Source organism: Rattus norvegicus, chromosome 5, assembly GCF_021556685.1.
Source record: "Rattus norvegicus strain SHRSP/BbbUtx chromosome 5, alternate assembly SHRSP_T2T, whole genome shotgun sequence".
Taxonomy (NCBI): domain Eukaryota; kingdom Metazoa; phylum Chordata; class Mammalia; order Rodentia; family Muridae; genus Rattus; species Rattus norvegicus.
The window spans coordinates 159,806,649-159,832,323 of record NC_141538.1 but is presented as its reverse complement, the minus strand read 5'-3'; the positions used below and the strand labels follow the sequence as shown (position 1 = coordinate 159,832,323).

Below are 25,675 nucleotides of genomic sequence, written 5' to 3'. Positions count from 1 at the left end.
ATAAAAAAATCAAAACATGGCTGAGAAAACATGCTCAGTCTCAGCACTCAGGAGGCAGAGGCAGGTGGATCTCTGAGTTGGAGGCCAGCCTGGTCTACAGAATGTGTTCCAGGACAGCCAGGGCAACACAGATAAAAAACCCTGTTTCAGAAGACAAAGAAAAAAAAAAAAAAAAAAAGAAAGAAAAAGAAAAGGGGGGAGAAGAAAAAGAGAAAAGAAAAAAAACTTTGTTTGGGGTTGGGGATTTAGCTCAGTGGTAGAGCGCTTGCCTAGCTCTACCTGGGTAAGGCCCTGGGTTCGGTCCTCAGCTCTGAAAAAAAGAAAAGAAAAGAAAAAAAAAAACAAACTTTGGGCAAGGTGTCACCTTTTTTTTTTTTTTTCCCTTTTTTTTTGGAGCTGGGGACCGAACCTAGGGCCTTGCGCTTGCTAGGCAAGCACTATACCACTGAGCTAAATCCCCAACCCCGGTGTCACATGTTTTTAGTCATAGAACTCAGGAGGCAAAAGGAGGGCTTGAGTCTTTAGAAAAGTCAGGAGCCAGCTGGATAATTACAGTGAAACATCTAAATTTCTCCCCTTCTTCCCTCTCTCCATACCTCCCTCCCTCCTGTCCTCCCCCCTCCCTCCCCTCCCCTCCCCTTTTCTCTAACAGGCTCACCTGGAATTGAGGCTGGCCTGGAATTTACCATATAGTGAAAGTGATTTCCAGCTCTTGCCCCTGTCTCTACCTCCCAGGTATTGGGATTACAGGATCAGGATTATTCTCGTGTGGCACCCATAGGAAGTCTATTTTGTCAAAGTCTGTTTAATAAAAACGTGAGTTTAGCCATGCATGATGACACGTGCTTTATAGTCCCAGCCCTTGGGAAGCAGAGGCAGGCAAGAGTTCAAGGCTAAGTCTGGTTTACATAGCAAGTTCTAGACCAGTCAGGGCTACCTACTGAGTCTCCCCTCCTCCCCCCCTTTTTTTAAAAGTTAAATTGTATGGTGAGTTTTTTTTTTTGTGTGTGTGTGTGTGTGTGTGTGTGTGTGTGTGTTACAGACTCAAGTCTCTTGTCATATATTTAAAAGGTATTTTGTTTGTATGGGAAGACTCATATAAATATCTATTAAACTTTCCCCTAAATCACAAAGAGCCCAACTCTGTTCTCTCAGCTTACGGGTGTCTCCCCCCCCCCCCGTGTGTGTGTGTCCATGTGTCCGTGTGTGTGTGTGTGTGTGTGTGTCCGCCCTCGCACATGTGCTTGTGCAGCACAACAGAGGATAGCCTTCTGGAGTCAGTTTTCTCATTGTGTCTTGTGGTTCTTGGGTCGAATTCAGGTATGTGACCAGTCTTGGCTAGCTTTGCCTGCTGAGCTGTCTCACTGGCCCTCATCAGTCAGTTGTAACAAATAACTTGTTCACCTGTAGAACAGTTTTCTGAGAAGACAGATTTTGGTACCACAATTCATTTTTAAGAGTGACTCAAATGATCATAGGACTGGAAGAGATCTGTTTTCTGGTAATGTTATTCTTTTTGGGGAAATGTCAACTGATGGTTGGAGATTGTCAGCAAGTTCATGCTGTGTGAGAAGTGCCGTGCCTGCCTCTTTTCTGTGGAAAACACACAGAAGGCTGGTGTTCAGTTCCCAGAGCTGCCCAGAGTCACGGAGGTGGTGGTGGTGGTGGTGGTGCCGGACAAGCAGGAGTATTACAAGCCCCCCTCTTCCACCCTCAAGAAGAAGCCGGTGCGATGGCTGAGTGGGTAAAGTGCATGCAAGCCTGACAGGCTGCATCTCCTCAGAACCCACACAGCAGACAAAGGAAAACCGACTCTGGCCATCACCTGCTTATGGTGGCCTGTGCACATCTACAGGAACACAGAGACTGAATAAGCAGGAGATTGTCTTGGTCATTGATGAAATTCAGGCTTCCCGTGAGTTCTAGAACTTGCCATGTAGCCAGTCTGGCCTCTTAACTCTCTCTCTCCTGCCTGTCCCCAGAGTGTTGGAACTGCTGCCACGAGCCACCACATCCCACTCCGGTGTTTTAAAGCCACTGTGATTTTATTTTAGGTTTACTCATCTTTACAATCTGTGAGGACAAGCAGGAGTATTGTGTGTGTTTTAAATGAGAGTTATTTAAATAGCCATTTTGGGGACCTGGGAGATAACTCAGTTTGTAAAATGCTTGCTGTTCAAACATGAAGACCCATATGTGTTCAGTCCCCAGCATCCTCACGAGAGCTAGACACACTCTCGTTACCCGGATCACGTCTAGCCAGATCACGTTCACAGGGCTAGCCTGTCTCAGCAGTGAGGAGGTAGACCAAGGCACGTGACACAGAACGCTGCCTCTCCACACAATAAGCACATAGAAACAGTTACCTCCAACAAAACTACTTTGTAGGTTATGTTCTGTAGATATATAATAAATTACCTTAAAAGGAAACATGTTAGAAAAAAAATTTTATGGAAAATTATTGATATAAATAATTTACTTCTTTTTCCCTCCTAGATATGGCCGCGTGGAAAGTGTCAAAATTCTCCCCAAGCGGGGGTCTGAAGGAGGAGTGGCTGCCTTTGTGGATTTTGTGGACATCAAAAGTGCACAGAAAGCTCACAACTCCGTCAACAAAATGGGAGACAGAGACCTTCGCACGGATTATAATGAACCAGGCACTATTCCGAGTGCTGCTCGGGGACTGGATGATACAGTTTCCATAGCATCTCGTAGTAGAGAGGTTTCTGGGTTCAGAGGAAGTGGTGGAGGGCCTGCTTATGGCCCCCCACCATCACTTCATGCACGGGAAGGACGCTATGAGCGGAGACTCGATGGGTAAGTTCCAAGGTTTCAGTAGGCAGGTATTGTATTTGATGTGGTGAGAAACAGAAACTCGTATTTAGGGGCCCCAGATGGATTTAAAGTTTTGGGCATTCTCAATGTTTCCTCTTTTGGGTTGGAAACGGAAGTTATTTCTATCCCAGTGGCTGGCACCTCACTGAGGAATATCATAGAGGATATTTCCTGCAGCAGATTGGATATCCCTGGTGAGATCACATGGCGGAAGGAAGAGTTCCTGAACAGCTTCAGTTTTGGGGTTACCTGGCTTCCAGAAGGACGTGTCCTCCTCTTGGATATTATCAAGGCTTTCCTTGGATATATCCTTACTACAGATGGAGCTATTTGGCTGCCAGCTTTGTCTTCGGGCTATTTGGAATATATCCGGAGTATCAGAGCCTACAGAGCTTTTAGAAGCTGATAAACACCTCTCGGTTTTCAGTATGTGAAGCTTCCACAGATTGGATTGTCACAGAATGTCTCGCAGGCCACTGATTCAACCACTTGGATACTACAAACAGTGCTCCAGGGTGGAAATGTGTGCGTGCGTGCGTGCGTGCATGGGTGAGGAAGATCAAAGGCTTCGCTTGGTTTCCCATTTTGGATCTACTCACTTTCCGTGGAATTACACTTGATGGAATTGGGGAAACAGGCGATGGACGTTTATAAATCCTGGATATAGCTGCTTCTAACTGCCGGGATGTATGGGATGCTATGAGCTCAAGACCCAGTAGCCAAGGGGAAGAGGATTACTGTCGCTTCTTAAGCAGGTTACTGCCCTGCTGAGGGGACTTTAGCTTTGGACTAGATGGTCAGTTGTGGATACAGCAGTCAAACTGACTGGGCTGGATGTCTACAAAAGCGAACAGCTCCCAGCGACTTTGTTCCTCATTGGTTGGGATTATAGAAAAATGTTCCTCGTTGCCAGCTGCTTGGTTCCTCTTTAGGGATGCAGATGTTTATGAATGTGGATCAATTTATAATTGTCTACTCTCTCAAGAAAGAAGTCTGGGGGTTTAAGAGTTACACTTTGTTTGGGACTACTTGCTTCCTGTGGAATTATTTGTCTGGTCACTAAGATTTTTTTTCTTGTGGTTCATCTAAATATCATTTGACACCCTTGCCCACTAAGAAGGTGGATTACCCCTGTAAGAGGGGCCAAAATTGGGGAAGTTATGTTCACAATTCTCTCCCTAGATTTAATTGGGATTATAGGTCGTGTTTCCACAGTGGAAAAGGTTGGTATGTCCTGACCTGTGTATATCAGCCCCTCTTCTAACCCAAGTCCTACTCTCTTCCCACTAACTCTAGATGCACAGCACTAACAGATGACTGAGACTAGCAGTTAGCCGCCAGCTCTGCTCCTCCCGTGCCTGCCTCTGTCTCTTCCTAAGATAAGAACTGCACATACTGTCGAGTAGCAGCTGTAGCTGTGACTGCCCAGAAATGTTGCTTATGGCTTCACCGATTAACACTTGGCAGCGTGCAGAAACAAATGTTTTCTTGTACATCTCAAAGAAACCTTCTTGTTAGACATTGGAATAGTCAAAATTTGGAATTATGGTTAATGAAAAAGCAAAATAATGTCATTTAATACACTTAAAAAGGAAATATCCCCCCCCCCTCTCTCTCACACACACACACACACACACACACACACACACACACACACACACACTCTCACACTGTACCAGCTTCGAAGTTTTCCCATGATGGCAGCAGAAGCAGCCAGAGTAGCTGATTGTAGTCTGAGGGGACGGCTCGTCCGTGAGATGCTTTCCATGCAACCAGAGTCCTGAGTTCAGATCCTATGCCCAGTGACAGCCTGGCACAGTGATTGGCAGCTGTTGCCCTCACTGGAAGCTGGAGACAGGGCGCCCCTGAAACTTATTTGCTTGTCTGCCTAGCTCAGTTGGTTGGCTCCACCAGGTTAAGTGAGAAAATAAGGTCTGGGTTGGGTGTGGTGACACACACACACCTTCAGTCTCAGCACTGGAGGCAGAGGCAAGAGAGAGTCTCTGAGTTTGAGGCCAGCCTAGTCTATACGATGAGTCCTAGATCTTACAAAGTGTGAATAAAGAGTAAGGGTCAGAGTGGTCAAGGAAAACGCCCAGCTTGCCCTCCATGTGATCTTGAATATGTGCAAGTGTACATGCATGCACAGATGTGTGCACGCACACAGCCTGCACATGGCACTGAGTGAACCAGAAGATGACCAGCCCTGTTGGAGAGGCGGGAAGTCTAGAGGGGACTGAGAAGATGGCGTAGGTTGTCACAGACTTTGAATCTAGCCTCGTAGGAGAGGTTCTAATTCTTTATCTTTCATGATTCCTTATATCTTTGATAGATTATTGATAGGGGTCGAGGTTGCAGAGAAGCTCCAGTGGCCTGTTCCCTGCAGAGTAGAGAACTTAAAATTTCTTAAGAGTAGGGTCTGTCTGTCCTTCGTTCATCCTCCCCCCTCCCTCCTTCCCTTCCTTTCTTTTCCTTTTCCTTTTCCTTCTTTTTTCTTTTTTCCATTTTCTTTTTCTGAGGCTGGGTTTCACTGGCCTCACACTGAGACTCACTTATCTCTGCCTCCATAAAAGGGTGTGGGCTGCCATGCCAGATGCCTTAAATTACCACAGAAGTGCGTAAGTGCTGTCCTACACGCACACGCACACGCAGTACTGTGCTCTTGAGTTGGTGACCATTCACATCTTAACTAAGAATGTTAAGGGGACTGCAAATGTCGCTCAGTGGTAGAACATTGCCCCAACATGTACAGGGTTCTGGATCAGATCCCAGTGCTGCAAAACAAAACCAGTGATGTCAGCTCATTGCTGATGGCTGCTCAGAGTAGCTCTCAATCGCCAGCATGACTGGTTTCCTCTCAGGTACATTGAGTGCAGTAAAAGCCAAGAAGACCCGTTTCCTTCAGTCACTGAGCACACATATGAAGAAAATGAACCATGGAATACATATTTAAAAATTATGTAACGGTGGCTGGGAGCAGAAGGAGATAAAACACCTTTTATTCTTAGCTAAAGTTGTGCAGACTCTGTTAAGTAACATCCCAGGATTTTGATGTCCTAATTGCTCTTAAGATTCCTTTTCATTTTTAAATATAATTATTTGGGCAATTGATGTAGCTTAGTGATTTATTTAGAGTACCTAAGCAGAAAAAATGGCTGAAAGGCCTGAAGGTGGCTCATGCCTTGGAGTTCCAGGTCCTGGGGAGACTGAAACAGATGGCTTGAAAGTTGCAAGTCTGTCCTGGGCTACACAGGAAGACCCTGTCTGTCTCCAAGGGAAGGAAAGTTCAGGAGTAAGAAAATGTTACATCTGAATTTTTTTCTCTTTTTGTTTGTTTGATAATCCTTCCACTGCAGACATGGGCTGTCACAGGCCCCAGCGTCTTCCCAATGCAGTATGCAGATGTGTCCCAAAGCAAACTGCAAATAATTAGAAGCATAGTACGTTTTACTCCGATGAAACTGCAAAAAACCGTTAGCATTAGGTGGGGCCTGGCGGGTACACCCTCTTAATCCCAGCGCCCACAGGCAGAGGCTGGCAGATCTTTGAGTTTGAGGCCGACCTTGTTTATATAGATCTAGGCCAGTCAGGGTCACACAGTAAGACCCCGTTTAAAAATAAACCTCAGCTAAACATATAACAAGGAGCTTTCGCATTAAAATCAGGGTGCAAGCTGGGCGTTGTGCATGCATTGTGGCACATGCCCGTCATCCTGTGTCATCCTGTTGCTTAAGATCAGAAGTTCAAGGTCATGCTTATCTGTATAGGGAGTTTGAGGTTACCCTGAGCTATAGGAGACTAAAAAACAGAAAAAAGGCTCGTGTTACAACACACGCACACACTCGCGCACACACCCACACCTTTTAATACAAGTTGGAAAACCCCCAATAAAGGGATTACCACCAGGGAAGACCCATTATATAAAGGAAGTAGCGACGCTCATTAGTGAGGTTATGGAGTCAGGTAAAATGGCGAGCATGTCAGTGTTTGCTTATACTAAGGCTTGTGCTGTCCAGAAAGGTGAGGCGTAAAGGCAGCTCTGACGTGAATGTTTGCATGATTTGCACTCAGTTTTGCTTGCTTCTTTCTGATGAAGTATTTTCCCCTCCTAAATGCAGGGCTTCAGATAACAGGGAGCGTGCTTATGAACATAGTGCCTATGGACACCATGAACGGGGGACAGGAGCATTTGATCGGACAAGACATTACGATCAGGATTACTATAGAGACCCTCGAGAGCGGACTTTACAACACGGGCTCTATTACACTTCTCGGAGTCGAAGTCCAAACCGCTTTGATGCTCATGACCCCCGATACGAACCTAGGGCCCGGGAGCAGTTTACACTGCCCAGTGTGGTACACAGGGATATCTACAGGGACGACCTTACCCGGGAGGTACGAGGCAGAAGGCCAGAGCGCAACTACCAGCACAGCAGGAGTCGCTCACCACATTCATCCCAGTCTAGAAACCAGTCCCCGCAGAGGCTGGCCAGCCAAGCGTCCAGACCCACCAGATCCCCCAGCGGCAGTGGCTCCAGGAGCAGATCCTCCAGCAGCGACTCCATCAGCAGCAGCAGCAGCAGCAGCACAGACAGGTAGGTTCTCAGCTGCTCACCGGCGAGCTCGCAAACGCTCAGCATGGTTAACTTAATACTTCCTGTTTAACCAAGCCATCCTGGATTTTGTGTTTAATGGGCAACACGGTGATACCGAGTTAGCCAGAGTCTAAGCGATGGTTTGTCAGAGCTGTTGGGAAAATTCAGTTGCTGGAAAGGAAGAGAAACAGTGATGGAAGTCTGGTGAGACAGACGGGATCCTGGATCTCTGGAGTTTCGTTGTAACTTAAGAGTGAGGACTCAGCTTCTCCATGGGGCTAGTGTTTCTGAAAGCTGTTGGGTAAATGTATTGCTGGAATACATCATGGTTTATTATCAGCAAGCGAATCAACTTTAAACAGACTTGAACACCGCAGTGTGCGTTACCGGTTTTATAAATGCGTTCTTAACTCTTGTTCGTTGGGCTGTTTTGGATATGAAGGAGTTTTATGTTAGAGACAGCAACAGTAAATTGTTGGTAATTAACAAGGAGACTTAGAGCTTAGGCTGTAAGCAAACTGCTCTGGCACGTGACGGGTTGAAAGCAAACCTTAGGTAATACTGCGTAGTTTTCCTTGCGACTTCTGGGCCCCCACTTTCTCATTGCTTATGTGACTCTTACTGTAGAAGTAGGAATGGCAGGAGGCCATGGCAAGAGACTCTGGATCCTGCCTGCACCCCCTCCCCATAGCTGAAGAACTCCAGATTCCCAGAAAACAAATAGTACTCTCATTTATTGTGAATAGTGAGACGAAACGGCTCTCGACTCGCTTACTGCGCGTCTCTATAGTAACCCCCTTCCTAGTGGGCAGGTGCCACTTGCTTCATGGCCGAGGCAGGCTTTGTGCATTTCTCCTCTCTGTTTCTTATTCAGACTTTAAACAAGGAGCCCTATGTTTAAATTTGGGTGGCATGTATTATGAACCTAGAACACACAGCTTCTGTGACCTGATTAAGAAGTCCAGAATTTTCTTTCAGTATTATGTGCTTACATTTAGGAGAAGCAAATGATCATGTGATTGGATAGCTCTCTTAGGTTTCCTAGATTGCCTAATAGTGAAGTGGGAACTTTTAGCCCCATTTTTTTTAAAGATTTATTTTATTTATTTTATATATGTGAGAACACTGTCTCTGTCTTCAGACGCACCAGAAGAGGACATCAGATCCCATTACAGATGGTTGTGAGCCACCATGTGGCTGCTGGGATTTGAACTCAGGACCTCTGGAAGAACAGTTGGTGCTCTTAACCACTGAGCCGTCTCTCCAGCCCCTAGCTTCATCTTCTTAACTATTAGGAAATTGTCACGTTAGTGAACTGGTGCTTACTGTAGGAAGCCAGAGAAGTCGGACTGGCCTGCCAGCTGGATGAAGAGTGGATGAAGTTCGCTTGAATCCTAGGAGCGGGCTATAAAATCTTGCCGTGTCTCACTCTCCTTTATAACTTCTCTAGGCCCTGCCCATTAAAGGAACCCCTCAGCATTTCAGGGGTCGGTGCCTGACTGAAAGTGTATGCGGTGTGGATGTTGGTGTGGTGTCAGGCCCTGTGCCAGCTCTATACTGAAGGCCATGGTTACAGTCTGGACGAGACACAAAGCTGACACACACGTGTGATCTGATATGCTCACCAAGCTAATCTGCTCAAGTAGATGTTCAGATCTGTTATCTGACAGTCTGAACATGAAGAAGGGCGGGATGTACCTGGAAAAGTCCTGCGGACCAAGTCTTAGGGAGAATGTGGGTGAGCAGGGAGATTCCGAGGTGACTGCTGCTGGTGACCCTGTCCAGGATGTCCTGATGACAGAGAGAACAGGAGCTGGAGGGTCAGAAGGTCATGTCTGACCGACTGAGTTGTTGAATTGGCCCTGTTCATGAGGTGTTCTGTGAGTGTAAAATGTAAACTTTTGTGCTCTTTGTACTGCTGAGGCACATGTGAGCAAGGAGGTAGGGATTCTAGCCTGCCACCAGAGGACAGCACCCCATGGGCTTGGGAATGTTGACATTACAAGTGTGTGATACCGTGCCCTGGTTTATGGGGTTCTTCAGGTTGAGCCCAGGCTCTCTGTGTGCAAGGCAAGCCGGCTACCAACTGAGTCCGGTCTTCAGCCTGTTTGTTTAACCCCTTTGAAGACGTTCTAATGCATTTCTTTTCTTTTTCTTTTTTTTTTTTTTTTTTTCCCCCGGAGCTGGGGACCGAACCCAGGGCCTTGCGCTTCCTAGGCAAGCGTTCTACCACTGAGCTAAATCCCCAACCCTGCTCTAATGCATTTTTTGACTTATTGCTTCCTTTTCATATGTAGTAATACGCAAGTGTGCATGAGGGTGTGTATACTTACAAATATATACATACATTTATTGTGTGTGTGTGTGTGTGTGTGTGTGTGTGTACATGCATGCACGAGCACACATACTTTTCTTTTCTCTAAGCAGAGAGAACATAATTGTGGTTACAATTCCTTTCTGAACCTGGTGTATTTCAGCCTTGCATATTTTGCTTTTAGTTCATTACCTGAACCTAACGTGTTAGCTTTCTATTGCTAGCAGTGTGACGGCTGCTTTGTGATAAGTGCCGGGTATCTATGTATAGAATGGTGGGAGAACCCCGAGACCTAAGAGGGGGCATTGGTCAGGCTGTGCGGAGTATGTAGCATGTAAGGAGAAAGGCATTGTATGTAGCATGTAAGGACTTTTGTGGGCAGAGGAATGATCTGAATGTTTTGAGATCAGCAGATAGTTGTGTGTGACAAGGTCTCCCTACATAGTATTGACTGACCTGAAACTCACTGTATAGATCAGGCTGGCCTCAAATTCAGTCACCGCCTCTGTATCCTGAGTGTTGGCATTAAAGGTGTGTGCTACTATACCTGGCTAAGACCAACAGATAATTTAAAAATGGTTAAACATGTTAATAGTTTAGAATTGTATTCTTTAAAATGTAAGTTTTTAGGTGTACTTGTTTTATGTGGATGAATGTTTTGCCAGCATGTATGTGTGTGTGTCGTGTGTGCCTGTTTTCCACAGCGATCAGAAGATACAGACAGCGCTGTGTATCCTGGAACTATAGCAGCGGACAGTATACATCATGGTGTGGGTGCTCAGAACTGAAGTCAGGTCTTCTCCAAGAGCAGGGAGCCGTCTCTCCAGCCCCGGGGTTTTGCTCCATGTGCAGGGATAAGCGCTGAAGGATTCAGAAGGGAGAGAGCTGGTAAAAGCAGCCGCTGGGCCCGCTCACTTGGTAGTGCTCGCCTAGAATGCTTCAGGCTTTGTTCTGTAACACACAGCAAAAAACAAAAAAAAGACCCCCACACCCGTAAACCTTTACTACCGTGCTCCATAGAGAACCCAGTCAGCCAACCAAACAACTCCATCAAAACCATGGGAGGTGCCTGTAAGCTCAAAGTAGAATTCCAGTGTTAGGTCCTTGGGGAAGGAGAACAGGCTGTGCCGGAGAGTGCCTGACTGGGGATGGGCGGGCGACAGTGTGCTAAGGTTGAAGACTGAGAAAGAGCCTGAGCCAGTCATGAGCAGCACCACAGGCTCTTTGCCCTTTCAGAATCATCTGGAAGACTCAGATGGGGTTCTTCGCTAACATGAAGAGGAACGCAGAAGCCTTGGAGATAGGTGGGACCTTTGGTCCTGTGGTCACACATGAAGTTAGGGTTGGTGATACTGAGAGGCTCTTAGCCTCCTGTTCCTTCATCCGATGCTCCTTTCCCTCTAGTTAACATGCAAAGTACTATTTTGAAATGTTACACAAATTTATAACGGCTTAATTTCTTTTTGGGAAGAAATAGCTCTTTTAAGTCAGGCGTGGTGTACACATTCATCATTTAAACAGGAGACTCAGCAGTTCAAGGGCATCCTCAGCTGCATAGTGAATTCTGAGGTCAGTGTGAGATGCGTAACCTGTTGGGAAACAGACTGAAGACCTGCCTTCCTTTAATTCAAGTACTGGGGAGGCAGCAGCAGGCAGATCTGTGGAGGTCCAGCCAGCTTGGTGTGCAGAGTGAGTTCCAGGACAGCAGGGTGTATAGCGAGACCTTGTCACACCTTCCAACAAATGCAAAACCAAAGCCCCAGACAGAAACAAGGCCTTCCCTCTCCCTTCCTAGATGATTTTTAAGTGTAATAGTCCCAAAAGCTATTTAAAGATGTTTGAAATTAACATTGTTTTGCATGTTGTACAGTGTAAGTTGTCCACACTGTAAACAATTTCTCTCCTGTCATTTTGGCTGACTTGGAGACCCACCTTTGACTTCTGTGATTAGGGGTGGCAAGACTTCTAGCAGCCACCTGGAGCGAGCCCGCCCTGCTTAGTGACTATGGTTGTGCCACTTTCCTGAAGAGCTTTTCTCACAGCTTTCACTGCAGTTGCTGGTGAGAAGCAGCCCCCTGGGTAAGCCCCACCCCCGGGCTGCTGCAGGCGCCTTTCTTTATTGTAGCCCCACCCAACACACCGCTTTTCCTTTAGCAGAACACTACTGGTTTTAAATTTGGTGTGTGCGCATGCCTGTGTGTGAAGGCTGTGCGGCCTAGGGTGCTTGTTGAGGTGTTGAGGTCAGAGCACAGCTCTGTGGAGTTGGGTCTCTTCCCCTTCATGTGGGGGCCAGCAGTGAACTCCAGTGCTCTATCCAGCCACTCTGTGATGCCTCAACAGAATTCCATTTGTTCGTTTGTTCGTTCGTTCTTTTTTTTAAAGATTTATTTATTATATATAAGTGCACTGCAGTTGTTTTCACACACACCGGAACAGGGCATTGGATCCCATTACAGATGGTTGTGAGCCACCATGTGGTTGCTGGGAATTGAACTCAGGACCTCTGGATGAGCAGTCATGCTCTTAACTGCAGAACCATCTCTCCAGCCCCCTCATTCATGTTTTTAAGGTTTCTCTGTATAGCCCTGGCTATCCTGGAACTCTTGGAAGACCAGGCTAGCCTCAAACACTGAGATCCACCTGCCTCTAACTTTCCATGTGCTGCAATTAAGGGCCTGCAGCACCACCTCGGGCCAGAACACTCTGTCTGTCTGTCTGTCTGTCTGTCTGTCTGTCTGTGGGTCTGTGACTTGGCATGGGTCTTTATTGGCCATAGCTACTTCATGGGGATGAAGCAGGAGGAGTGGCTGGCATCACTTTGAGACCAGCCTCGATTCAGATTCATGGCTTCTAGCAGATCACCCCCCCCCCCCCCCCCCCGGAGCTGGGGACTGAACCCAGGGCCTTGCGCTTGCTAGGCAAGCGCTCTGCCGCTGAGTTAAATCCCCAACCCAGCAGATCACTTTTAAATGCATTAAGTTACTTGAGTGTTTGAAACCAGAACATTTACCACGTGACCTTCTCAAAATGAACTGGATGCTACAGTCACTGCCCACCGAGGTGTGGGTGCCTCTTCACTAGGCCCATGGCCAGGTCTTCATGAGACAGCGTTGGGTGCTTCGTTGGGTACTGTGGTGCTAGAGACACAGACCAGCAAATCAAGCTTCTGGGGAACCTTAAGTCCTGGGCAGGCTCATTAGTGAAGTGTTTGCCAGGCGTGCACAAAGCCCTGGGTTTGGTCCCTAGCATCTCACCCCGGCGGTGGTGATGTCACTTCCCACCCTGGCTGTGGTGCTGACACCTCCTTGCTTGACACATTGCCTTGACAGAAGAGTAGTTTACTTTTTCTTGAAAGGAAAATTGAAAGAAAAAATGTTTTGGTTGGTTTTAAATTGATATAGAGTTTTACTGTGTAGGCCAGGCTGGACTCAAAGGCAGAAAGATCTGTGTGTCTCTCCTGAGTGCTGGGATTAAAGGTGTGTGCCACCACACTTGGCTAAAAGTGTAAATTTCACGAGATTAACTTCATGTGTTCGTATGTATGAGCACATGTATGTGCATGGCCCAAGGGTGCCAGAAGAACCTCAGATTGCATGGAGTGGAGTTACAGGTGGTTGTAAACTTTTAAGAAGCAGCTGGTTGTGTGTATGGGAGTGGCGTTTGAGCAGCACAGCTCCTGTGGAGCCCTGAGGAAGCCACACTTGCAGGGTGTGGATTTTATCGCTCCTCCCATTGAGCTTGTGGGGTTTGGAGCCAACTTTTGTTTAACCACATTAGTGGTTTTGCTGTCCTGGAAACATTTTTAAAGTTTTTTTCCCCCTAGGGATATTTATAGATGTATTTATTTATTTATTTTTTAATACTTTATTTATTTATTATGTATAAGTACACTGTAGCTGTCTTCAGACACACCAGAAGAGGGCATCAGATCTCATTACAGATGGTTGTGAGCCACCATGTGGTTGCTGGGAATTGAACTCAGGACCTCAGGAAGAGCAGTCGGTGCTCTTAACCACTGAGCCAGCTCTCCAGCCCCTAGATGTATTTATTTTAAATAAGAATGTTAAAAGTTGTTTATGAGTAGCATGGTCTTGAATGATGTTGTCATCCTAGGACTTGTGGGGTGACCAGGCATTCAAGGCCATCCTCTGTTTACATGTACACTTGGGGTCAGCCTAAGGATACACGAGCCCCTGTCTGAAGTGTAAAGCTGTCTGTGATACCACTGAGCTCCTCTACTGTTGGACAGTTTGGAATTTTATCTTACCTGAATTTTGGGTAAAAAAGTTTATTGAATACATTTTAGATCCTCCCACCCCATCCCCACTGTTGGGGAGCTGAGAAGACCTTGTACCACTGAGATATATTTATGGCCCCTCAATGCTTCGACACCAGGCATAAAAAGGTAATAAAAAAGAAGGCTGTTGGCCCTAGAGCATAGCATGCTAGCATGATGTAATCCCAGTACTTTGGGGCTCAAGGCAGCTTAAATGCAAGGCTATTCTGGCCTGTATAGTAAGATATTGCCTCAAAAAACAGCAGAAGCCGGTCGTGGTGGCACATGCCTTTAATCCCAGCACTTGGGACACAGGGGCAGCAGATCTTGAGGCCAGCCTGGTCTACATAGCAAGGTCCAGGACAGCCAGAGCTATACAGAGAAAGCCTGTCTCAAAAAACAAAACAAAGGCCAGAAATGACCCTGGCATATAATCTTATTTACCTGTGAGGACCGAGTCTGCACAGATCACAAGTGGCTTTGTAGTTTTACCCCTACAAACTCTTAACGTTCACTGATTTAAGTTGTGAACGACAGCTTTCTCTCCAGCTCACATAGACACGCACGTGTCCAAATTTGCTGTCTCTTGTAGAAAGGATGTGTGGGGAACCCTGGGGTTGGTGACTGGTCTGTCCCCTGACACCTTTGTTTTGCTTTGGTAAGTGTGCTTTTTTTAGGGTTAGTTAGGAGGATGAATTTGTGCGCGCGCGCGTGCCTGTGTGTGTGCGCGTGCGTGCGTGCGTGTGTGTGTGTGTGTGTAGGTACACTCCTGCCACAGGGGACATGTCTGTCCTTCCTTGTGTGTGTGTGCGTGTGTGTGTGTGCGCGTGCGTGCGTGCGTGCGTGCGTGTGTGTGTGTGTAGGTACACTCCTGCCACAGGGGACATGTCTGTCCTTCCTTGTGTGTGTGTGCGTGTGTGTGTGTGTGTGTGTGTGTAGGTACACTCCTGCCACAGGGGACATGTCTGTCCTTCCTTGTGTGTGTGTGCGTGTGTGTGTGTGTGTGCATGCGTGTGTGTGTGTGTGTAGGTACACTCCTGCCACAGGGGACATGTCTGTCCTTCCTTGTGTGTGTGTGTGTGTGTGTGTGTGTGTGTGTGTGTGTGTGTGTGTGTAGGTACACTCCTGCCACAGGGGACATGTCTGTCCTTCCTTGCCTTCCATCTTGTTTGAGGCAAGATCTCTTGTTCCCACTGCTCCTGCTGCTGGCCTTAGAGCTTGCTGGCTTCTCCTGTCTCCACGTGACAGCTCTTAGGGATTAATACATCCATGGGGATGTCTGGTTCTCGGATGTCTGGTTCTCGGGATCGAATCTAAAGTCCTCAACCCTGACGTCTCTCCAGCCCTTGTTTGGTTTTTGGAGGGAGGCTCTTGCAGTGCCCCACTCCTGTGTGCGAGCACATAGGTGTGTGCGAGCATCATGGTGGGCTTGGGTAATGCTTGTTATGACAGTATCATAGATAACATACCATTATAGTTATATGAGTGTTTATTTTACCTGGTCATGCAGTTTGCTATGATAATGTATAGTTTACTAGAAAGTACCATGTGTGGGAGCAGCTTCCTAAGTGTGTGAACTAAACGTTTCTTGCCGCGTGACGGTACACACCTTTAGCCCCAGCACACTGAAGGCAGAGGCAGGCTAGCCTGTACTATGTAGTGAGACCCTGTACCCAAAATAAAAATAAATAAATAAATAAATACTAAGTTTAAGATGAATTGCTTAGGTTGGAATGTTATTTTTCCATGTGGGTGTTATGGAGACAGATGCCTGTGTTGGGACCATTGAAACAGCCTTGTCAGTTGCAAAAAGAACTACACACGTGAATTTGTGAAAGTCAGTAATTAGGTTTGTATTGCTTATTTTGGACTAACAAATGAAATAATGTGTATTTTGGAGCACTCAGGAAGGTTTCAAGTAAAGGTTTAGAGAATTCTTATTTTACGCCGCCAGTGTCAGAAACTAAAGCTAGAGGGTTGTTTTTTTTTTTTTTTTTGGTTTTTGTTGTTGTTTTTGAGGAGGGGATATTGGGTATGGAGCCCAGACCCTTTGCGTGCTCTCACACGAAGCTCCACTCTCTATCCAGTGCACACTCTTAGAGGGGTAGCTCTTAGTTTGTCTCCTGGCCTGCGTTTTCACCTAGAATGCAGATATCTGCACTCATACAAGCCCAGGTAAAGCGCTACATTCCCTTACCCATATTACTGGAGCCTCTCCAAGGTTCAGAAACCGGTGTCAAAGAAAATGCTGTGAACAAAAACCATAATCTTGACTGTGGGCCTTTAGCTATTAGGGGAAGTTTCTAGCTTGCAGCTTCCTACTGTTGGTGATGGGATGCGGTAAAAGTCCGTTCATGGTATTATGCGGTAAAAGTCCGTTCATGGTATTACCCATCAGTTAGTCTGTTTCTTTGAAGTATGGTATCCAGATTTCCCTGGAAGTTCTCGTCAGAGCTGATAGTCAGTGCCTAGAGCTGAGGGGCAACAACTCCTTGCCTCCCTGACTCTCCACCCCTACCAGAGTGTTTGTGAACTGTAGGGCTGTTTTTTCTGGTGCAGACGGGCTCTGCAGGTTTTCCCTTCCCTTCCATGCCAGCCTGCAGGGGTCGCAGCAGAGCCAGTTTGCAGATGTTCTGTTTTGGCCGCTGCTTGCTTTGCTTGCCACACAACCTTGTGCCTTAAGGCGGTGGGCGTGGCTGGGCTGGGAGTGGTGTGTGCTAAGTGTGGAAGGAAAGGTGGGTGCCTAGTTTGGACTGTGGTGATCCGGGAGCAGGCGCATTTCCTAGCTGGTTTCCCAAAAATGATGTCAAGTCTACAGTTTTAGTAACGCTTAAAAGGGGTGCATGTGTGTGTGTCTGTGTCTGTCTGTCTGTCTCTCTGTGTGTGTCTGTTTGTCTCTCTCTCTGTGTGCATCTGTGTCTGTCGGTCTGTCTTCTGGTGGTTTTAGGGCCAGAAGAATAAATAGGTCTTCAGTTTGGGGCTTAGATACTGAGCTGACTCGGGTTTGCTCTGCCACTGGGGAAAAGAACCCGCAGTCTGTGGCCGAGTTTTCTTTGAGAAGCTAGGAACTGTGTATTTTGAACCAGCCTGAACTGGAATTATCCAGTTTGAGTTGGCTGTTTGCCACCTCCTGAAAGCTTCCTTGTTTTGCCAGTGTTTGCCTTGTTTGTGGCGTTGCTGGGCGCAGTGGGCAGAAACTGCTTCTGGGACAAGCCAGCCTGGTGGTGTAGGTGTGGCGTGGGCATGCTCACAGGGGGGTGGTGTCCACCAAGCCCAGAGGTGGGGCCACCAGCCGCAGTTGTACTTCAGTGCTCGGTCTTCTTGTGCCCCCCCCCCCCACTGTTCCAAGCCCCAGCAGCTAGGGCGTCCTAGCCGCTGCCTTGCCGCACCAGTGCATTCTCTAGAGCTGGTGACTGGAGCTCCCTAGAGCCGCTCTGGCCTTGTCAGACTCTCAATTCTTTGTACCTTGGACTGAGCAAGGGTTGATTCTGGTTAGGTTGAAAATAATTAAAACAAGTTAGGGTAAATCTGTGTGTTGATAGAGTGTGGATTTTAACATTGATGTAATTTATTTTTAAAAGATCTATTTATTATATATAGTGTTCTTTCTGCATATATGCCTACAAGCCAGAAGAGGGCACCAAATCTCATTATAGATGGTTAGAAGCCACCATGTGGTTGCTGGGAATTGAACTCAGAACCTTTGGAAGAGCAGGCAGTACTCTTAACCTCCGAGCCATCTCTCCAGCCCCTAAGATTGATGTGGTTTTTGTTCACTTGTTTGTTTTCGAGGCAGGCTCTCACTCTGTAGCCCTGGCTCTTGGAACTTACTGTGTAGACCAGGCTGACCTTGGAACTCAGAGATCCACTTGCCTCTGCCTTAGGTGCTGGGATTACCATGTCACCTTTGTTCTATTCTCGATACGAGGTCTCAAGTAGCCCGAGCTGGCCTCCACTTTCCAGAGGATGTTCTAGAAATTCTGGTCCTCATCCCTACTCCTGAGTGTTGGCCTACAGGTGTGAAAAACCTGCCTCGCAACTCTTTTTTTTTTTTTTTCTTTTTTTTTCGGAGCTGGGGACCGAACCCAGGGCCTTGTGCTTGCTAGGCAAGCACTCTACCACTGAGCTAAATCCCCAACCCCGCCTCTCAACTCTTTATGTAGTAATTCCTTGCCACATTTTTCTTTTAAAAAAATTTAGTGCTCAGTGGTAGAGCGCTTACCTAGGAAGCGCAAGGCCCTGGGTTTGGTCCCCAGCTCCGAAAAAAAGAACCAAAAAAAAAAATTAGTTTTCTTTTGTGCGTTGGTGTTTTGTTTGGACGTATGTCTGTGTATGAGGGCATCAGATCTTGGAGTTACAGACACTTGAGAGCTGCCGTGTGGGTGCTGGGGATTGAACCTGGGTCCTCTTGACCCGGAGGTATGTATGTGCTCTTTACCTCCGAGCCCTCTCAGTGACCCTAACTTTTTTTTTTTAATGATGGGGATGGAAGCTAAGATTTAATACCTGCTGAGCAGGATTAACAGTATAGTTGCCATGTCCCCTGACAGAACCTCACTCTGTAGCTTGGACCTGCCTGGATTTGTGTGCGTGCATGTGCGTGTGTATGTATTCGTGTCTGCTTGGGGGCTAGAGGAGGCATCCGACTCCCTGGAACGGGAGTTAGGGTTTAGGGTTGTCTGCAGGATTCCTGGCTTACATCAGTCCTGAGGTCTGAACTGTGGTCCTCAAGCTAGGGCCGCTAACCATTGAGCACCTCTCCACTTCTGGGCCTCCACACCTGGCTAAACTTACTGCTGATCAGGAAAAGGTTAACGTGAAGGTTATTTTAAAGTGATGACTGACGTCGTCTTCTTACTGTGTGTCTGTGACTGCAGTGGAGTTGTCTGTGCTGCTCCAGAACTCGGTCCTTACATCAAACCCGAGGCGCTCCATGGGTCTTCTTTATTCTCAGCAGGCGCAGCTGCTTTTGACTGGGCCGTCACAGCGCCACGGCCATGTACACCATTGCTTTGTGTCTGCGGTGAAATTCTAAAGAAATGGTTGCATTTAAAGGGAACAGCTGTAGGCTGAGGTTTCTCAGTAACAAGCCAGCACCCCAAGTTGTAAAGCTGAGCTGTCTCTGAGTGCTTCAGTGCCTTTCAGACTCTTGGGCCTGAGGCTTCTTCTAAAGACTGTTCAGAAGCAGCCACTAGCAAGCCGCTCTCGTGTTCTGGACAGGACGGAGAGGTAGCTGTAAAGTTAAATTTGGAAAGAATGAAACCTCAGAGTATATTGACGGGCATTGGCACAGGCTGCATCAGGCGTGCCCAGTTGGATTTCATTTGGAATTAAATATCCCACATTTTGGTGGGTATAGTTAGTGGCTGACACCTGAAATCATTGTACTCAAGGGCCTAAGGAAGGAGGATCTCATTCAAGCTTGAGCTGTAGAAGGAAATCCTGAATACTTAAAAAAAAAAAAAAAAGGTGGGTCATGGCAAACAGCATGGGAGAGTCAGAGGCAGGTGGATCTCTGTGAGTTCAAGGCCAGCCAGGGTTAATTACAGAGAAAGCCTCAGTGCTTTGGATGAGAATAGTCCCACATAGGCTCATGTGCTCGGATGCGTAGTCCCCCAGTTGGCGGGACCATTTGGGAAGGATTAGGAGGCATGGCCTTGTGGGCGTTGAGGTTTTGAGAACCCTCTGCAGGCCCAGCCTTGTTCAGTTTTCTGCCTGCGGATCGGGGTGTGAGCTCTCCGCTCCCGCGGCAGTGCCGTGCATGCTGCCTGCCTGCCTGCCTGCCTGCCTGCCTGCCACCATGCTTCCACTGTGGTCTTGGATTGACGTTTACTCTGAAGCTATGCGCAAGCCCCCAGTTAAATGCTCCCTTCTGTAAACTGCCTTGGCCATGATGTTTCATCACAGCAACAGAAAAATAACTAAGACAGACCTTGGTATAAAACAAAACAAAACAAAAGACACCTTCCAAAAGAACCCCAAAGCAAAAACTCTCCCCACGTTCTATGTGATCTGTGCGCTGCCTTGGTTCAGGCTTTCTAAGCATTTTAGTTGATTTTACACTTTACATGGTCAGAGAATAAGCAGATCCCACTGTGAGAGTCTTATCTGTCTCCTGACTGTCGGGTCCAAAGGAAACTCCCACTTCCCCAAACTCTAAAAGGCAGCCTGAGTGTCCAGAAATAAGAGTCCTGACCTGGCTACAGAGGGTTTCTGGTGATTAGATAAAAGCCAGCTTGGGGACCTGTAAAGCTGCTTCTCACTTAGCAAACGGTCATTTTTCTTACCTCTGGCAAAGGGACATGGCTCTCCAATTAATACCTGCGTTGTTTATCAGTGCATCAAGGTTCATGTTAGCCCCCAGGCTCCCTCAGTCCCTACTTACAAGTACTTGCTACACATTTATTTCAAAGACCCCGTGGCAGCCCCCTGCCTCTGCGCTCCCTCCCAGCTTTTCACCCAGCTCTTCTCAGCTCCTGCAGTTCTCACTCCAGGTCCTCCAGTCTCCATCCCTGCTGGTCTCCCCTTTCTCACAGATGGCCACGGGTCATCTTTTTCTCACTCCACTCTGCACTCTTTCAGATGATGTCTCTGGCTGTTCTCTCTTTCCCATCTACCATAAGAACCATAACCATTACTGGCAGCAGTCCTGTGGGCAGTTTCTTTACTGCACACCCACGATGCACTGTCTACCCTGGCACCCTTTGGATGTTCTAAATGCTGCTGCTGTGAAGATGGCTTTTCTTGTTCTTCAGGCGGACTTGCTTTGACTGTGGAGAGAGCAGTTGAGCTCCATGCTTTTGTAACTTTGTTTTTCTTTTCTTTTTTAAAGTTTATTATTATTATTATTATTATTATTATTATTATTATTATACAAGTACACTGTAGCTGTCTTCAGACACACCAGAATATGGCATCAGATCTCATTACAGATGGTTGTGAGCCACCATGTGGTTGCTGGGATTTGAACTCAGGACTTTTGGAAGAGCTGTCAGTGCTCTTACCCACTGAGCCATCTCTCCAACCTCTGTAATTTTGTTTTTTAATTTTCTTGAGACAGGGTCTTTCCTTATAGCTCAGGCTACCCTCAAACAATCCTCTCACCTCAGCCTTCTCTAAGTGCTTGAATTCTAGGTGTGTTTCACCATAGTGGGCTGTACTGGGGTCTTTTGCTTTGAGGGTACCCGAGAAGGAGCTTTTCTGAAGAATGCACGGCCTGGTGCAGGCCAGGCAGGTGCTGTGGCGTGCTCTGTGCTCCTAACCTGCTTTCTGACTCTCAAGAGGGATTGCGACTACTTTTGTCCGTCCTCTTTGGAATTTAAACTGAAAATACTCCAGGAACAAGGTTGTTTGTTTCCCAAAAGTGAGACAGTGCTCTTAACCACTGAGTCACCCCTCCAGCCCCACTTGTTTTGTTTTTGTTTTTGTTTTTGTTTTTGTTTTTGTTTGAGGCTGGATTTCTCTGTGTAACAACCCTGGCTGTCCTAGAACTCACTCTGCAGACCAGGCTGGCCTCAGACTCAGATCCAGCTGCCACTGCCTCCTCCTGGGTGCTGGGCTTAAAGACGCACACCACTGCCGCCCTATTGGAGCCTTTTCACTCAGTTCATTTCACCTAGCTTACTTTCAAGACGCCTCACTCTGTTCTATGTCACTCCTCTGTAAGGCTGGACAGCATGTTGTTGTTGTTGTTGTTGTTAGAAGATCTTGCTGTGTAGATCAGTCTGGTCTCAAGCTTGCAGTCCTTTTGCCTCAGCCTCCCCAGTGTTAGACTGTTACAGCTGTGCCCAGGTATAAAGATACCTGCTTGCCTGATTCCTCCAGTCCCCTACTTCCTTCCTTTGATCTATTTCAGCGAGGCCTGATGGGAGGCTAAAACAGAAGGTCCAGTGTTCCACCTATGTATGCAGGAAGTTCAAGGCCAGCCTGAGCAGTATAATAAGACTGTGGCTCAGAAAGGTGCCTGTGGGAGGAAGGCTTGTGGCTTAGTGGTGGAGTGTCCCCTAGCACGCAGCAGTGCTGAGCTCAGTGTGCGTGCTCAGGGCTCAGAAGGGGATCGTGGTTCATTCATTCTGTTGTCTTGTGCTGCTAGAGGTTAAGATCCGGGTCTTGGCTCTTCTGGGCGGGGGAGGGAGGGAGGGAGGGAGGGAGGGAGGGAGGGAGGGAGGGAGGGAGGGAGGGAGGGAGGGAGGCAGGCTCCATTGCTGGGCAGCACCGCGCTCCGCTGTGGGTTTTAGTCTCTCGCTTATTATCCAGCTCTTTGTGGTGAACTATTTCTATATTTTACATAACTTCAGAGATAATCATAAGCTTTAAAAAACCGGCTGCAGCTGTCGCTGCCTTCTGAAGAGTGAAGTCATGGTTACCCTTTTGTGAGAGCTAAGTGCACATTTTTAAACAGCACCTTCTGCTAAAATCAGATGCTCAAAGTCCTTGGCCTGGGGAATGCAGTTTGGGGTCCAGCACCTGCCCAGTGTGTGGGGGGGGAGCCTGAGGTCTGTCCCCAGTCCCTGATAAAGCACAAACCCTTCACTCCAGGGTAGATTGTCACTGTTTGCCTGTCAGCAGGAGTTATTACATGTGGCTGCTTGGTTTGGGTCTGACACACAGCTGCGAGTTTCCCTCTGCCTTCCTCACCATTCCTCTTCGGGTTGCTGTTAGGTCTGGTTTTTCTCAGTGAGGTCTTATGTGAAGAGCTGGGCTCTGGGGTGTCATTTCCATCACTCAGGCCACCTTGCTGCTCCGCTCTTCTTTGCTGAGTCACAGCTTTCTCAGGCAGCAGCCAAGTTAAAGAAACTTGGAAGACAGAGTGTGAGACCCCCTGAGACTGACTAAAAAGCGGTAGGAGTTACTAACATTCTTTTTTTTTTTTCTTTTTTTCCCTTTTCTTTTTTTCCAGAGCTGGGGACCGAACCCAGGGCCTTGCCGCTCTACCACTGAGCTAAATCCCCAGCCCCGGTTACTAACATTCTTAAGAAACAAAGGGAGCGCTTATTACTGTGCGGGATGCCTCAGGATAAACAAGAGCACTCTCCATTTCAGACATTTGAGGTTCTGTGGCAATAAGTTTTCCACATCAGCTGACCTGTGGCATCTCCAGAATTTTCCTACCTTTCCAAACTGAAATACTTTTAAAAAAAATTAAGATTTATTTTATGGGCATGGATATTTTGCCTTCTTGCACCTGCACATAGCGCATGTGGTACTCAGGGAGGTCAGGAGAGCTTTGGATCCCCTGGAACTCACTTATGGGTGGTTGTGAGCCGTTGTGTGGACACCAGGAATTGAACTCGGGCTCTCTTCAAGAACGCCTGTTCTTAACCGCTGAGCTGCCTCTCCAGCCCTCCAAACTGAAATGTAAAGGTACTGTCTATTAAACACTTTCCAGACTGGGGAGGCGACTCAGTCAGTAAGCTTGCCAGGTAAGCAGGAGGATACCAGTTCGGATCCCCGTACCCATGTAACAAGCTGGCGGTAGTGGATGTGGAGACAGGATCCCTAGGACTTGCTGGCCAGCCATTCTAGCAGAACCAGCCAGCTCCTAGCTGCAGTGAGACCCTTGCCTCAAAGAATAAGGTGGAGAGCAGTTAAGAAAGGCGCGCGTAGGGGTTGGGGATTTAGCTCAGTGGTAGAGCGCTTACCTAGGAAGCGCAAGGCCCTGGGTTCGGTCCCCAGCTCCGGGGGGGGGGGGGGGGGGGGAAGAAAGGCACTCGTACCACTCCCCACACATGTGGGTCCTTGTGAATGTGTGTGCGCACACACGGTCCTCTGCCTACAACTTTGACTACTCTGTCTAGTTGGAGCCATAAATGTGCTTTTGTGTCCACTCTTTCACTCAGCATGGTGTCCTCTAGGTTTTTCACATCATAGATTGTGTCAGGCCAAATTTACTTCCTCCCTAAGGCTGAATAATAGCAGTACTAGTGTGTGTGTGTCCACTGCACACTGCATTTTGTGTATCCATTCAGCTGTCTCGCTCTTGGTTTTAAGTGCCTACCTTTTGACTGCAGACCATGCTGCGTGTGGATATACAGATCCCAGGAGTCTCTAGGTACGTATTTAGGTACATGGGCACAGTGGAAACGTTGGATTATGCAGTGCTGATCACTTCTCCCTGACTGTGCTATTTTCCCTGCCCTCCACCTGCACAAAGGGCTCCGCATTCCCTCCATCCTCACCGTCTGGAGACAGAGCAGTGGACCCCAGCTGGCCTTAAACTCTCCACCTCCCTCTCTCCGCCTTTTGCGTGTTCCGTCTACACTTGAAATAGCTTATGGTTGAGGCTGGAGAATTGCTGCAAGTTTAAGGCCAGACCTGGCCTAATGGAGGGAAAAGTCTGCCATGTGGGTTTGCTGTGTTTGCGTCTAGTTCCAAAGTTTACACTTCCAGATCCTCTGGTCCTCCGCATCCTCCCATCCTCCTGCTGCCTTGATTTCCAGTAGTTCAAGTCCTTTCCAATTTTGGGACACGCTCCCCTACACCTCACCGTCCGATGGTTTGAGTTGTATCATTTTTAAAAAGGCAAATTGAAAATACCTCATTCAGGAGCTGTGTTAGTCAGGGTTCTCCAGAGCTACAGGATTTACAGAACGAATCTCTCTGTGCAGGAAGGGAGTTTATTAGGGTGGTTTATAGGCTACAGTCCAGGTAATTCAACAGTGGCTAATTATGAGCGCAAAGTCCCAAGAATCCAGTAGTTTGTCATTCCACAAGGCTGGATGCCTTCGCTGGTCTTCAGTGGACTCCAGAATCCTGAAGGCGTAAGCAGCAGGCTCTAATGCACTGAAGGAATGGACTTGCTAGCAAGGCCAGAGCAAGAGGGCAAAGAGCTAAAGCATCCTTCCTCTGTGTCCTTATGCAGACGTCCAGCAAAAGGCGTGGTGGTCAGATTAAAAGCGTGTCTTCCTGGGGTTGGGGATTTAGCTCAGTGGGTTCGGTCCCCAGCTCCGAAAAAAAGAAAAAAGAAAAAAAAAAAGCTTGTCTTCCTGACTCAAGATCCAGGTTAAATGTGAATCTTCCTACTTCAAATGAAGCAACAATCCCTCCATTTTTGGATTTGAGTTAATTCCAGATGTAGTTGAGTTGACAATCAAGAACATCATCAACGGGGGCAGGAAAGACAGCAGCGGCGGGGGAGCTGGGCTTGCAGGGACTCAAGCTCGGTTCCTGGCACCCAAACTGCATAGCTCACAGTCTTCGGGAGCTTCAAGAGATCTGTGTGACATTTTTCTTCTGGCCTTCTCAGGCCCCTCACACATGCAGCAAACATGTGTGCTTGTGGCACACACATGCATACACACAAATAGAAATAGGGATACGCTTTGATATGTTAGTTATAAAGCACAATAATGTAGTCACCTTGATGTACAATATAGATAGTGTATTAACTTCTTATTTACATTTTTGTGTGCATGTATGTGCACACCTGCATGCCATGGCCCTTCTTACACATGAAAACCAGAGGACAGCTTGTGATACTTAGTTCTTTTCCTCCACCATGCGTTTGTCAGGCCTGGCAGCATGTGCCTTTGTACCCACAGTAAGTGCCATCCTATGGTTAATGTTGAGCTTTGAGGGCTGGGTATGGTGACACTTCACATGCCTTTAATCCCAGCACTCAGGAGGAGGCAGAGGCAGATGCATCCCTGAGTTTGG

The 25,675-nt window shown here is 47.4% G+C and overlaps 1 protein-coding gene across 7 annotated transcripts in view; it reads left to right on the top strand.

Moving 5' to 3' along the window:
* Window positions 1–25,675, top strand: part of Spen (spen family transcriptional repressor) — a 70,177-nt gene that overhangs the window by 13,288 nt on the left and 31,214 nt on the right. For 4 of the 7 annotated variants that reach the window (NM_001395101.1, XM_087551230.1, XM_087551229.1 and 1 more), the window contains 2 exon segments: window positions 2,497–2,817; window positions 6,954–7,430. In NM_001395101.1, the coding sequence (NP_001382030.1) occupies window positions 2,497–2,817; window positions 6,954–7,430 (798 nt within the window). 7 annotated transcript variants of the gene reach the window in all.